General features: G+C 34.6%; 1 protein-coding gene across 4 annotated transcripts in view; it reads right to left on the reverse strand.

Annotated features, from left to right (window-relative positions):
- LOC110100803 (putative E3 ubiquitin-protein ligase RF298) overlaps positions 1 to 8795 on the reverse strand; it is a 29387-nt gene extending 20592 nt beyond the window's left edge. The window contains exons 1-4 of one of the 4 annotated variants that reach the window (XM_028696105.1): positions 8635 to 8793; positions 8314 to 8340; positions 6206 to 8164; positions 4725 to 4979 (exon numbers count right to left, since the gene is read on the reverse strand). In XM_028696105.1, coding sequence (XP_028551938.1) covers positions 4893 to 4979; positions 6206 to 8011 — 1893 coding nt within the window. In that variant the 5' untranslated portion in view covers positions 8012 to 8164; positions 8314 to 8340; positions 8635 to 8793 and the 3' untranslated portion in view covers positions 4725 to 4892. Of the gene's footprint in view, positions 1 to 4724; positions 4980 to 6205; positions 8165 to 8313; positions 8341 to 8432 lie in introns of those variants that run through there. The other 3 variants (XM_020828473.2, XM_020828474.2, XM_020828472.2) reach the window with 3 other exon arrangements.
- Positions 8796 to 13770: the final 4975 nt, after the last annotated feature.

The raw sequence follows: 13770 nt of genomic DNA on the forward strand, positions 1-13770 counted from the left end.
CAAAATACCTCATCCACCTTTGTTGAATATCATCTTCTAAGAAAATTACTTTTTGATCTTCATCTTTAATACACTTCACTTGAACTAAATCCTTACTACTCCTATCTCTTTGTTTGACAAACTTATACATATATCTTTCTCCCTCCTTAGTATCTAATCTATTATATAAATCATTAAAAACTAAGCTCTTTGCATCGCAAATAGCTTTCTTAGAATCCTTACGAGCCTGTTTATAGATTTCTCAATTATCAAAATTTTTACATCTAAAACAATTTTTATAACAAATTTTCTTATTTTTTATCTTTTCTTGCACATTTGGATTCCACCGCAAACTATTTTTACTATTATGAGTTTTTCTCTTCGAAATTCCATGCACATCTTTTGCAATATTCTTTATATCACAAGTCACTTTTTCCCACATAATATTGGCATCCTCATGCACAGACAGAATCTTAAGATCTAAAATCTTAATCTAAAAAATATTTTGTTAATATTCTTTAAATGCCCCCATTTAATCCTAGAAAATCATTTTACTTTCTTTTTTCTTTTTTTGACCCTTTATCTTAAAATCCAAAACTAATAAAGTAATAATCGATATTGGGTACATAAATTTTCACACGGAATAACTTTACAATCTTTGCAATCTAAACGATCTAATTTTCTTATAAGAAAATAATCAATCTGTGTTTTACTATATCCATTTTTATAAGTGATAAGATGCTCATCTATTTTCTTAAATAAGATATTAGCATGAAGGTTCCCTCAAGGCATGTCAAAAAAAAAAAAAAAAAAAAGATTAAGGTATAACAATTATAATAACACATCAAAGTTCAATTCATGAACTATAACATAACAAATCTGAATGGAAATAATCAATCAAAGAACATATTTTTACAATAGGGTAACATGCAAATTAATAGATATAATAATGTTTACATAATAATTCAATCATTTTTAATAGACCTATAAGTCTACCTTATTGAGAAACTACACAGATAATCTCTGTAGAATTGTATACAATTAAGTATAACTTTCACATAATTTTTCTTTGCAATAAAGTAGATTATATGTTGTATCGCATATACTCCACAGTCTCAATTGAGAATGCAACATAATACACTCAGCAAATTATATGTGACAATGCTTTACAAAATTTTTTGTTAAATTTTCAAATGGCTTACTGAGAAATTCATCTGTGTTGGCCCTCAAAATCTGAGGAGCTTCAGAGGAGAGAAGTTCCTACCGATTTTTTAATAACCATGATTCTCAAATAATTTTGGTAACCAATTGCAAAAAGAACTAATTGTTCCTTACAAGGTCTGCACTGCAGTGCGGAAATGCCATTATTTGTATAGACAATGAGATCTCAAATATCATCAAATGTGTTCAATTCCAAATCATTGAAAAATTATGAGTTATGCATGAACCCATAATTTAATAGAATTATCGCGCGTCTATAATGGCATACATTACAGTTTCTTTAGGCAACTTAAAAGAGTCCTTCCTCTTTTTCTAGTTGTACATAAAGATCATTTATCTGCTGATCAAACAACTTACCTAACATGATGATGCATGATCCATAGTAATTTACATAGTATCATGTTCGCTTTCTTATTAAATAACATAAAATTTTCATATGCCCTTTAAAAAAAATGAAATGCATTCAACTAAAATTTCTCATCATACTATTATGAAAGTACTCAACTATTGAAACCACGATATGCTTCCACTACCCACTCTTATCTACATATATTTGGAATTATCAACCAACCATGACATCAAATACTTGAATTTCTCTTTATCAATCGGGAGGAGATGATCAAAAATAGAGTTATTAGATTTGACTTATGTTAAGAAAGATAGAGGTTGACCTAAAAAGACTTGGTTAGAAAATATTAGAAATGATCTTTCTGTATTAGATTTAAACGAGAATTTGACTTTTAACATAACACAATGGAGAAAAAGAATTCATGTAGCCGACCCCACGTAGTGGGACAAAGGCTTGATGTTGTCATTGTTGTTGTTGTTGTGATCAGGAGGAGATGATCAATGGTTCATGGATCCATGAGTTTTTTACTCCTTTTTTCTATAATATAATAAATGTGTGTCACTCTTATGTATAATAGCAAGAGATAAGCTAATATCTCATGCCTTCTTGATCTCTTTATATGTAAATAAAATAAGAAGGATTTGGTCAACATCCCATATTACCCCAACTTCCTCCTCTACCACCTACTCCATCTTCTTCACCCCGACCTCAACTAAATAAATGACCAAGTCAATGGAAAGTATCTCATCGCTATCCTTCTTCTCCTCCTTCCTATAAACAAAACTTTGAACAAGATTGATCAGAGCTTCTAATTTCTACTCTAATCTTAATAGATTATTTTCTAACCTAAATTGGTTTCTCTTCAACTCCTGTAAAATAAGAAAAAACTATATTGCCCTTTGGAGGAGGGCATAGTCTAACTTGCACCTGGCTGTTTTTAAGACCCATCTCTTATTTTTAATTCAAAACGTGCAAAGGTAACTTTCTTCATAACTTTATTTGGGATAGCCTGAGAGGAGTACACACATTAACCTCATAAAAACCCTCCTCATCGCCAACATAGGGTGAACAGTCGCCTACAAAGAACAAGTTAAAAAGACTTGTGAGCTTATTTATAATAATTATCCACCAGATAAATTGAAAAATAGAATAAAATACTTTGCATAACACTTGCATCTTCATTCAAAAGCAATAGTGCAAAATACTTACCCGTAAATATCTTGCTACTCTTCCAGCTCAACATTCATAGTGCCCCCTCTCCAAGAAAATCAATACTCTGCCTTGCCAATTTTAGGATGGCTTTACACGCTCCATACTATATTAATATTTCATATCCAATTACAATGTATTGAACTAGGACATTCTTCTTTATTATAGAGGCCCCATAATGCATCATATATTTCTTTAACCCACTCAGTGTCCTCTCTTATGATGTAATACCCCATGGATATCCAAAAAAGGATTCATCTTCAACCTCGCCACATGTCTTGTCGTATATGTGTGGCCGTGTCCGTGTTTGTGCATCATAGGTTTTCTCCAAGTCTACATTTATGGAGTTTTTATTTCCATGTAAGGAATTATCTAGTATTCTACTATTTAAGTTCATCGCCTCAAATTCCTCCCCATATGATAATTCTCCAAATTCCAACTCATTTATTAGAATAAATTCTACAACTCAAAATTTTGTGTTTTTATATCCATTTTTGAACACAATGGAGCATCTCATTCTGATGTGATGCAAGCTTGGAGTTACACAAGATTAAAAAGAGAATTTACTATTAGTTTAACCTTTATAAAATCATGCATCCATTCAAAGTTGGTTACAAGAAATCTCCGTGTTCCACTTGCTTAGGCAAAGAATTACATGGAAATTAACCAAAACAATTTAATCAAATACAAAGGGAAAAGTAATGTTAAAAGCTTATAACTTGAATCCAAATATTAATAACGAGTTGTTCACCTTGAGACCTTTCTCGCTTTCCTACGAATCTAGGTTGAGCGGAGGAAGATCGTCCACGCTAGAAATGAGGTCGCCACGACGAGGGAGGAGCTGAGGAAAGTCGTTGTTGGAAAGGTCCTCGGAGGTGGAGGTGGCGCGGAAGGATGACCGTGGATGATCCACTCGTAGTCTGAAAATTGGTCGTCGACGGCGTCCACAAGGGTGGGAAGGATTCGATTCAAATAATCTTCGATGGTGTCGTCAAAGCCAAATCCAACGTCGAAGAAAGGAGATTGAAGGACGTGGATGGCTCCGTAGATGTCGTATTCGAGTATGTGATCAATGGCGGGATCCGCCAAGCAACATGGGCTTGTAGATGAGAGGTCACAAAGAAAACCCAAGAGAAAAGAGGGGGCCGGTTTGGAGAGGAGGAGGGGAGGAGCTAGGTTTAGATCTAAATCTGAAATTATTCTCAGATTTTAGGAATTTATGAGAGAAGTAATTTGAAATTTGAACCCCAAAATTGATTGCAATTAATACCTTAATGGGGGAGTAATGGGAGGGAGCCCAATAGGGAGCCGGCGGTATGGAGAGAGAGAGGGATGAGTGGTTTAGGAATAAAACTGAAATAAATTTCAATTTTAAAAGTTTAGAGGAAAAAATATTTTGAAATCAATTTGGATTTCAAACATAGAAGAGGGAATTAATTAAGCAATCAATGGGGACCCATCCTAGGGGCTGCCAGCATCAAGGAGGTGGGGAGAGGTTTGGAGAATGAGGAGGGGGTTTCTAAATTGGGATGATGACTAGGAAAGAAATTCTAATGAATCCAATTCAATTTGAATTAAAAATTGAATTTAAAAAAATTTAAAACTTTCCTAAATTGGGCTTTCCTAATTTGGAAAGAATTTGAATTTTGAAATTCAAAATTCAAAAAAGGCTAGGGGAGAGAGGGGTGGCGGGAGGATGGGGGGAAGAGGCAAGCGGCAAGGTGGCCGGCCGGTGGAGCTAGGGTGGCCGGCGGGTTGGGGCTCCAAGGGCGGCGGCAACAGAGGGGATCGGGCTCTCTAGTGCTTGAGTTGGATTGTTGTTTGTATTGTGGAGAAGGTGGAAGAATAGAGATTACAAGCCTCACGACTCCTCCAATAGAACTCACACAGAGATCTAAGAGAATTGAACTCACCAAGAGATCAAGAAAACATGAACTCGCAAAGAGAATACAAAGAGAAGAATTTCATTTCAATAATCAATAATCCTTATACAAGATACAAGAGCCATATATATAGGCTCTACATGACAACTAATACAAAAGACTAATATGCCCCCTTGGGCTACAAAAGCAATCAACTACCCATAAGGGCAAAAGTGAAAAAAACTGAAAAGAAATACATAATACATGAAATGCTAATACAAAGTAGGCATCAATAGTAAAGGCTCTCCATCATGGCCATCGATCTCTGGTGTCGTCTCTGATAAACGCGCCGAAATCTCCTGTCGATGTCCCCATCACATTCTCATCATCATCAATCACCCTCAATAACAGTTGATGAATTAAAGTCCCAGAGAATTAGAGTTTAAGAGTATTAAAAAAAATTTACTAATGATTTTCTCCATCACACCAACAACTCTATATGTGATCCAAGCAATATTATGCCATCTAAAGTACAATTATAGAAAATTTGAATACATAACAAGTTAACTCAAATGAGTCAACTACATAAAAGCTAGCAAGGGAAAAACAAAACGATTAATCAAACCAATATCAAATCACATTCGATCCATGCTCGAACCATGTACAACCAATGATCGAACAATGCTTTCAAGCTCGAACATGACTTAAATAATAGTCAAACATTATTTGAATCATGTTCAAACTTTATTTGAATCATGCTCAATCCTTGATTGAGTATTGTTCAAAACTTGCTAGAAACTTAGTGCAACATTGCTTGAACATATTTGAATCATGGTCAAATCATGTTCAATCATAACTTCAAATATTGCTCAAACAATATTCGGACCTTATTCCAACATGTTTAAACCTTACCTTGAATTTTATTCGAACATTATTATAATCATGTTTGAACTTTGGTCGAACATAATTCTAACCATGCTCATATGTCGTTTGAATCTTGCTCGAACCATATCCAAACCTTATTCTAACCATATTCAAACCTTATTTAAGTCATTTGAAACTTCTTCAAACTTTATTCAAACCTTGAGTGAACTGTATTCAAACAAAGTTTTAAGATGATTCAAACAAAGTTCTAGCATGTTCATAGCTGGTGATGTGCTTTACAATGTCCTTTTATGTTTAGAATGTATAATATGAATGACATACTCAAACCTAAATAATCTAACACGTAACATCACTAATCTTGAACAAATAATTCAGGATGGAGGCAAAAACTATGTCGTGAAACTTTGTCGTCAACCAATTGCATGCACTTGGATATCGCAGGAGACAAGTAATGCCCTAGAAAGAGGAACAATCAACCAAATCCTTGTTCAAAAGTTTTGTAACTCTTGAGCAAGATTTTCAAACCCTATTTCTATAATATCAATGGTACTTTTCTATGAAACAAAGTTTCGGATATATTTCTCTCTCAAAAAAAAAAAAATGAAACAACAGTCATAGTTCTCTGATATCAGCAATTATTGGGCATATTAAGACATTCCCAAAAGAAAATAAGTTAAAAACAACACCGAATAAACATTACCTGCATGAGATCATGATGCTCTCTAGTAAACTTGAATTGTTGTTGTAGCTGCAACAACTTCCGCTTCTCGCTCATAAGCTCATCTTGCAACAATGATCTATCTCTATCCAATGATTGAAATTTCTTAAGAATTTTCATCTCTCTCTTAGAGACTTCTTGACAACTTGCTGCTGATTCTTCAGCCCGCAATTTTGCAGCTTCCATCTCCTTTCTCAGTTTTAAATTCTCATTATCAAGCCTTCGTGTGGTAACATCGGCCTCTTCTATCTGGTTGCTAGCTTTGGACAGGGCATTCTCCATCTCTATAAGCTTCTTCTTAGTGTTTTCTTCTAAAGTTTGCTTCTCTTTCTTTAGGCGAGCCACCTCTTCCTTTTCCTGCCTCAAAGTTTGGAGATCAGGCTTGTCTTTGCTCAGCCTATGGGTAGCCTGCATGATCTTATGCTGTGCCCACTCTGTCCACTCTTGTTTTTGGGCCTCCAATTCTCTCACACGTGGGATTAACTTGAGAAGAAGCTCATCCTTCATGTCATGAGGGATCCAATTACCATTTATTTTATCAGACCCCATCCCCACACAACTGCTATGTGTATCTGGTTTGATGCCATAAGGCCCATAACCAGTACTACTACTAGTGGAAGGTAGCAATGACAAAGACAGGTCTGTGTTCGTTGTTGTTAAAGGTTCCATGCTACTACTTTCTTTCATGCTTGCAGAAGGACTGCTGGAGGATACATCACTTAAAGAAAAACCAAGAGATTCATCCGTTTGTAATGAATGTGATCCTACTACTTTATTAGGCTTGGGAGAATTGCACTTGAAGCTTACACAAGAAGAATCAGGTATTGATTTGACTTTCTCATGCATAAGTGGTCCACCTATACCCCCATGCTTGCTTGCCCTTAGAGTTGCTTTTGACCTATTTGCTCGGTGATCCTCAAAGTGAAATGACTTCTCTCGCAAGATTGGTTCCCTCTTAGAAGCATTGAGATGGTAGATCTTCCTGCTAACTGATACCTCCACTTCAGGCATAGTCTGAGAAGTAGAAATGCTGGAATTCGCCTCCGGCTCTGACTGGGAGACATTAGAACTACTTGATTTCTCATCATAGCATGTACCACTCAAAATATCAGAGTCAAAAGCACAGGCATGTGAAACATTCAAGTCGCAGATCAGCAAGCACCACATTGCATCCCCGACACTGAAAAATGGCCTAACTTCCCTAAGCACATTAACCATGTCAGCCAGCACACTCCTGGCAAGCTTTTGTACATCCTCAGCAACATTCTCTTTTGGTGAAGAGTCTACTTCTCTCCCGCTCCTCAAAAGTGACAAAGCATTATCCACAATATTAGAAACTGTATATTTGCCTCTATAGAATATCCCATAGCTTAATACAGCATTAGTCGCAACCTCTTCAGTATACCCATGGGAGGCAATGCTCTTTATAGCTCCATTGAACACTTCATTTAAGATGCTCAGGATAATCTCCTCAAGTTTGTTCACCATGAGGTTGCTCCAATCCACCTCATGTAGTGCCTCCAGCCCTAGCTCCTCCTTTGATCCACAAGAGAACATCCTGCATGAATCACAGAAGCTGGTATGTTGCTCCACATTGGGATTCCCCGGAATCGTCTCCATGGGAAAGAAGTCATAGTTGGTGCAATCCACATGATAAAGGGGATTTAGAATATTTGAGTCAGCTACAGGTGGATCTGCTCTGAACTTCCTTTTGTTCCTGTTACCCTTCTCTCGCAAAGACATAGAAGATGCCAATGGGCTGCTTCCCCGGGTTACCATTGTTGCCATTCCGATAGCAGATATTTTAATGTCAGCAGTCTCTATCTAGAAAATGGGTAATGCAAAGCCAAATTGCTACTTGTAGATCCCCCAGGTACACTAAGAGGCAGACAAGCAAAGGCTTGAACGAAAAAAAGAGATTTCGTAACTTAGGGGGCAGACCTGATCCAAAGAAGATGAGAAATCAAAATGAATCGAAACAGAATAAATCATGCTAGGGACAAACCAAACAGCAAAAAGATCATAGAAAATAATTAAAACTCCATAAACAAAGTAAAAAAAAACAATGGAAAGATGACTGAGAGACAGACCTGATCGACTGTACTTAACAAGAGTACCTGCAAGAAAACAATTAAATTCATCAGAGAAATATAACCCAAAAACCGAAGAACACTTGAGATAGACGATTAATCGTCAAATAAATTGAAACCGCGAATGCTTATCCCAAAAAGATACAGCAGTTAATCGAGCGAGCAAACCGATGAGAACCGATGCCAATCCACAGAGTGAAAATTCTCCCATAAGGACTATTGAAGTTTACAAAAAGGAAGTACTCCATAGATCAAGAGCAGCAAAAACCTCCGCCGAATACGGTGAAGAAAAATAGAAAACAGATTTGCGTGAATGCGCACCGATGAGAGCGATCAATACTCGCCAAACTCCAGCTAAAAACTGAGCGATCTACTGACTGTTCAACGCTTAGATCATCCGATTAAGGTGAAAGGGCGAAAGCCGACGATGCTTTCTCTCGTCGAGCGCCTGGAGAAGACTACCCGGTCTCTTTCCTCTATGCCGATTTAGGCAGTTAAGACGTGCCGTTTCTGGTGCCCCAAAGTTCAGACCTGACCAGGTTGTACGGATGCACCCGAATTTTGATTCACTATGTGGTTTTGATGGTTTCCTTCTGAGGCCAAATCTCATTCAAGCCTATGATCATCTAGATTTTATTCCCGATTACAACAAGATGGAGAAAATTTTTTGTTTTTTGTCATTGCGTGCACTATTTATTTTCTTTGGAGGGAAATAAACAACAGGTGTTTCTCTAATTCTTGGACTGCCCCGATTTCAGTGATTGATGCTATTAAAATGTCTATCAGAGGGAAAACAAAATGCTGGAAAAATGTTAATAAACTTAAAGAGAAATTTTATGTGCTTTCCTGATTACAAGTTGCGGCTTTGGTGGTTTTCGTTTGCTGTTAATATTTGGACGATGATGACCGGGGAGCTTCCCATGGCTGCGATTTTCTCTCTCTCTCTCTCTCTCTCTCTCTCTCTCTCTCTCTCTCTCTCTCTCTCTCTCTTGATTGGTCCTATTAGATGACCCTGTGCCTTTTTTGGGTTCTGGTTATCTGTTTTGCTGTCACTCTGGCAACCTATGACGTCTCTATTATTCCAGCCAATGATCAATTTTTATGATTTTGGGTGCTCTCCTCCTGCTTGAGTCCCGGTCCCTTATATTACCCTTGTTTTCTTTCTCCTTTTGATCCTTGTTTCAGGGAGGTTTTTTGTATTGTTTGCTCTTGTTCTTTTTCATTTTCTATAGATTTACATGTTTACATGTAACTGGTTTTGATTTTTAATACATGGGCTTTGGCCCCAAAATTTCCCAAAAAAAAAAAAAGTGAAGAACAAAGAGGGTTTATATATATATGTTGCCTATTTTCTTATTATATATTTATATATTTATTGTGTGATGAAAATTTTATTAGAGAAAAATAGAATTTATTATCTTAGATTCATATGAAGCCCATGCACAAACACAAATGAGCTAAATTGAGAGAAATTCATCAGACTGTTTATGTGAAAAATTGAAAAGGGAGAAAATTATATGACCAATTTTGATTAAAATGATTCATATGAAATGTTGAGGTATTAGAGTTATCTTCTAAATGTTGTTTGTTGCATATTTCATTGTTCTCCTTTGATAAGAGGATAATACATACCCAAAAAAAAAAAATCCTATGAAATCATGGTGCTAACATTGAGCTTCAGAGTTTGTATTAATAGTATTCATTGATATACTTGTCGGCAACATGCCAGGAAGACAATAGACATTGGATTATTTGTCAATGGTATGCTTCGACATTATAGGTGATGGCATACACTGATATTATTGGTGATTAAGTAAGTAGGTTTAGGCATTTGGATTGATTGTGTGCATAAACCTTATAGGAGATGACATGTGTTAGCATTGTTGGTGATGAAGAGTGACAAAAATAATGAGCAATGATGTTTGTATTGATTGCAAGTGTGATCATTTGGATTAACAACATGCATCAACTATATATATGATGGTATACATCGACATTGTTAAGAGATCTTATGTTGCAACTCAACCCATTACAATCTACTATATAGAATCAGGTCACATCATATTGAGGCCATGATAGGTGATCCAATTCCTAATACCTAATTGGAATATTTTTTTGTTTTATTTTTTTAATATTCATAATATAGCGCATTCCATATGATCAGATAATAGTAATCATAAACATTTTCATCATTATTTAATTGTATTCATACTCTCAAAAGAATAATATACATCAATTTAAATAACATATCTTTTTAAACCAACATGCATTTAATAACATGATTGTAAAAAAAACACCAATATATAAGGAACACATCTATAACTATAAGTTCCCTTATCAAGAGGGGTCATACCCTTTCATGAATGCATCATTCGATCTCATATCAACAATAAAATTTTCTATTTGATTGTCTAGTATGATTAGATCCAGCTCAAAAAATTCTGACGAATAAAATTTTACAAGACGAAGCAATCGTTCTTTATCAAAATCTGAAAATGACTGATATGGATTCAAATATGCCACGCACATAAGTAATTTTGTATTAATTTATCAAACATGTTGTTGAGCTCTTGAAGTTGCAAATCTATAATAGTGTAAAATAACTCAGTTTGATAATGATGCCTATTTATTATACTTTCAGTACGACACTTTAATCTTTCTCGCAGCACAAATGTATCAATTATGTTTGAAATATTTATGTTATTCTTCTCACAAAATAACCTAATTCTTTAAACAAATTTTCTCACCCATCATTTCTCATGTTTTGAAATCTTTGTTTAGAAACTTTTATCAAAGTCATGGCATTTATAATATATTGATCCTTTCTTTGCAGTACTTGTGATAACTCATTAGTAACTCCTAAAATAATCTTCATAATATGTAAATTAAAAATAAAATCAAAACTTTGTACATATTCAAGTACAAAATATGCTTCACATCTTTTATCACTACTAAATCCCTCGTGAGTCACTATGTCAAGAACCTCTATAATGGACTCGAACAAAAGAATTATATTGATAATTGAATTATAGTTGAAACTTCAAAGAGTGTCTCCTTGTCTTTGAAGAGTGATTTCTTGATTTAAACCTCGACCTTTAGTAACATCTCAACTTTCCAATTGCGCAACAATTTTATCATAATATTTTCCTCTCAATATATCTATTTTTTTTGCATGAATTACCAATAATATTTAACAAACATGTCACAATATTAAAGAACGAAGCAACTTAGACATGATTTTTTGCTTCTACAATCAATGCTAGTTGAAGTTGGTGTGCAAAACAATATACATTATAAGCTAAAGAGTTTTCTTTCATAATCAATATTTTCTTAATTCTATGATTCACCTGATTCATCATGCCCATAGAATGCTAGTCCATGGTGTAAAAGAAAACGGACATAATCGTCACTTGCATTTAATCGTGTACGATAATCTTTGTGATTTTATTCATAAGGTATTTAAAAAGCAAACCTAAAATCTTTCCCTTTTTTTTTTCAATTTCTGAACCTTTGTGTCGAAACTGTCACCGCTAGCTTATTCTTCAATTTGAGGTCTATAAAAATAACAAAACAAACAGTACGCTGCATCTTTTGTTATACTATACTCCAACCAAGCTTTGTGATCATCAAATCATGCAAGATTGAATTTGTGAAATCTATCTCCAAATTGAGTACGCGGGAATTCATAATCACGCTGTTGATAGGGTCCTTAATTTCAACAAATAATATCTCATGACACTGTCCCTCATGTTTGGATGATAATCCATAATTTTTTTTCTCAATCGTGGATCGACGGGGATATCCGAAAAATTAATTTCTACTCGATAATGTTTGGTTGTGAATTGTTTTCTTCATATAATACTTTCTGGTCATCTCCTTCAACTTTTCTTTTGAAATATCTATCAATGCTAATTTAAATGAAAAAAAAAATATATATTATCAATTTTATCATAATAAAAATCATTTTTCACAACATTAACATGTGTCATGCCTCATATAGTCATATGAAAATAGTCATACCTGTCGGCTGCAGAGTACTCAATTAAAATGAAATCCACAGCCCCGATGCTCTTATGTAGAATTTAACTAAAAAAGAAGATATAAACCTTACTTATTTGCATGCAATTAATCAATAGCAAAAGAATAAATTGAAACAACATAAATATTTGAGGGTGTTTGATATCCTATTTTAAGTAGGATTAATCAAGCTTGGAGAGAAAAATTGGAACTCCATAATTTAAAAAAATAATGGACCTTAGGTTTCTGAATCTAACATAAACAAAAAAAGCTACATCTATGAATTCCGTCAAAACCAAATAATTATAGATCTCACGAGATCCACGAGAGAAACAAGAGGGAGCAAAATTAAGAAAAAAAAAATCATTGTAATGAACTAGGGATTAGAATAAGCATAATCAAATGTTGAATTTTATATATGAGATTCATAAAAATAGTGTAGGCTTGTAAGAGGCTCAAACACGTTTCATATATATAACATTTTTAGAACAATGCAATATTAACTTAGCATCCTTCTAGAGAATTAATCATCCCATAACTTCCCATTGAAATAATTCTCTTAAAAAATTTCAGAAAAAGATAACAAGAGAAACAACTCAAATAGGATAAACAAGAAGCAGAATAGGGAGAGGCAAGGAACCTAGAGTGCAACAAATAGCAATAAAACCAAACCAGATTAGCACATGTAAACATAATTTTACATGACTCAAATAACCCTTAATGCAGTATGCAAACATAGCAAATAATAAACAAAGTAAAACAACAGGAAATCGAAGTGGGAGAAACAATCACCATTCGGGCTCAGAAGAGGTGACAGAGGATAGCAGGCGGCGTTCGGGCTCAGTGACAGTGAATGGGCAGGCGGTAGCAGGGTTCAAATTCCTCTGAGAGAAATAGGAGCGTGTCTTGCGTCTTGGAGTCGTTCAACTTGTGCGGCTATATTGAATAGGGAAAGGCAATGAGCGGAATAGGAAAAGTCAAGTAATAAAAAAAAAGGTAATTAGTTTATATTTAATGGTTCACAAATACTATTAATATGTAATTATTCCCAAAATCAGTGGGGGTTGTTGCCCCTATGGCCCCCACACTGTATTCGCCAATGGTAGGAACATATAAAAAATAATAACATAAGCATTTACTTGAACATGATATCTAAAAAAACATATTAAAAAATAACATTCAACATATCAGTTTAAAACAAATTCCAAATTTCCTTATGACTTATTATACCTCAAATTCCACTGATATATCTAAATGGTCGTATTTTCTCTTAGCTTATTATAACTCTACTTTCACTTATATATCTGCTTATTCATCTCGGAAGCCCGAGTTGCAATAACTGTTACCATTACTGATGATATAATAGATTGATATATAAGGTTTTATAAGTTAAGCAATTGGTATAGATAATTGGCATAAATATTGATATATATATATATA

This window comes from Dendrobium catenatum, unplaced genomic scaffold, assembly GCF_001605985.2.
Source record: "Dendrobium catenatum unplaced genomic scaffold, ASM160598v2 fragScaff_scaffold_716, whole genome shotgun sequence".
Classification (NCBI taxonomy): domain Eukaryota; kingdom Viridiplantae; phylum Streptophyta; class Magnoliopsida; order Asparagales; family Orchidaceae; genus Dendrobium; species Dendrobium catenatum.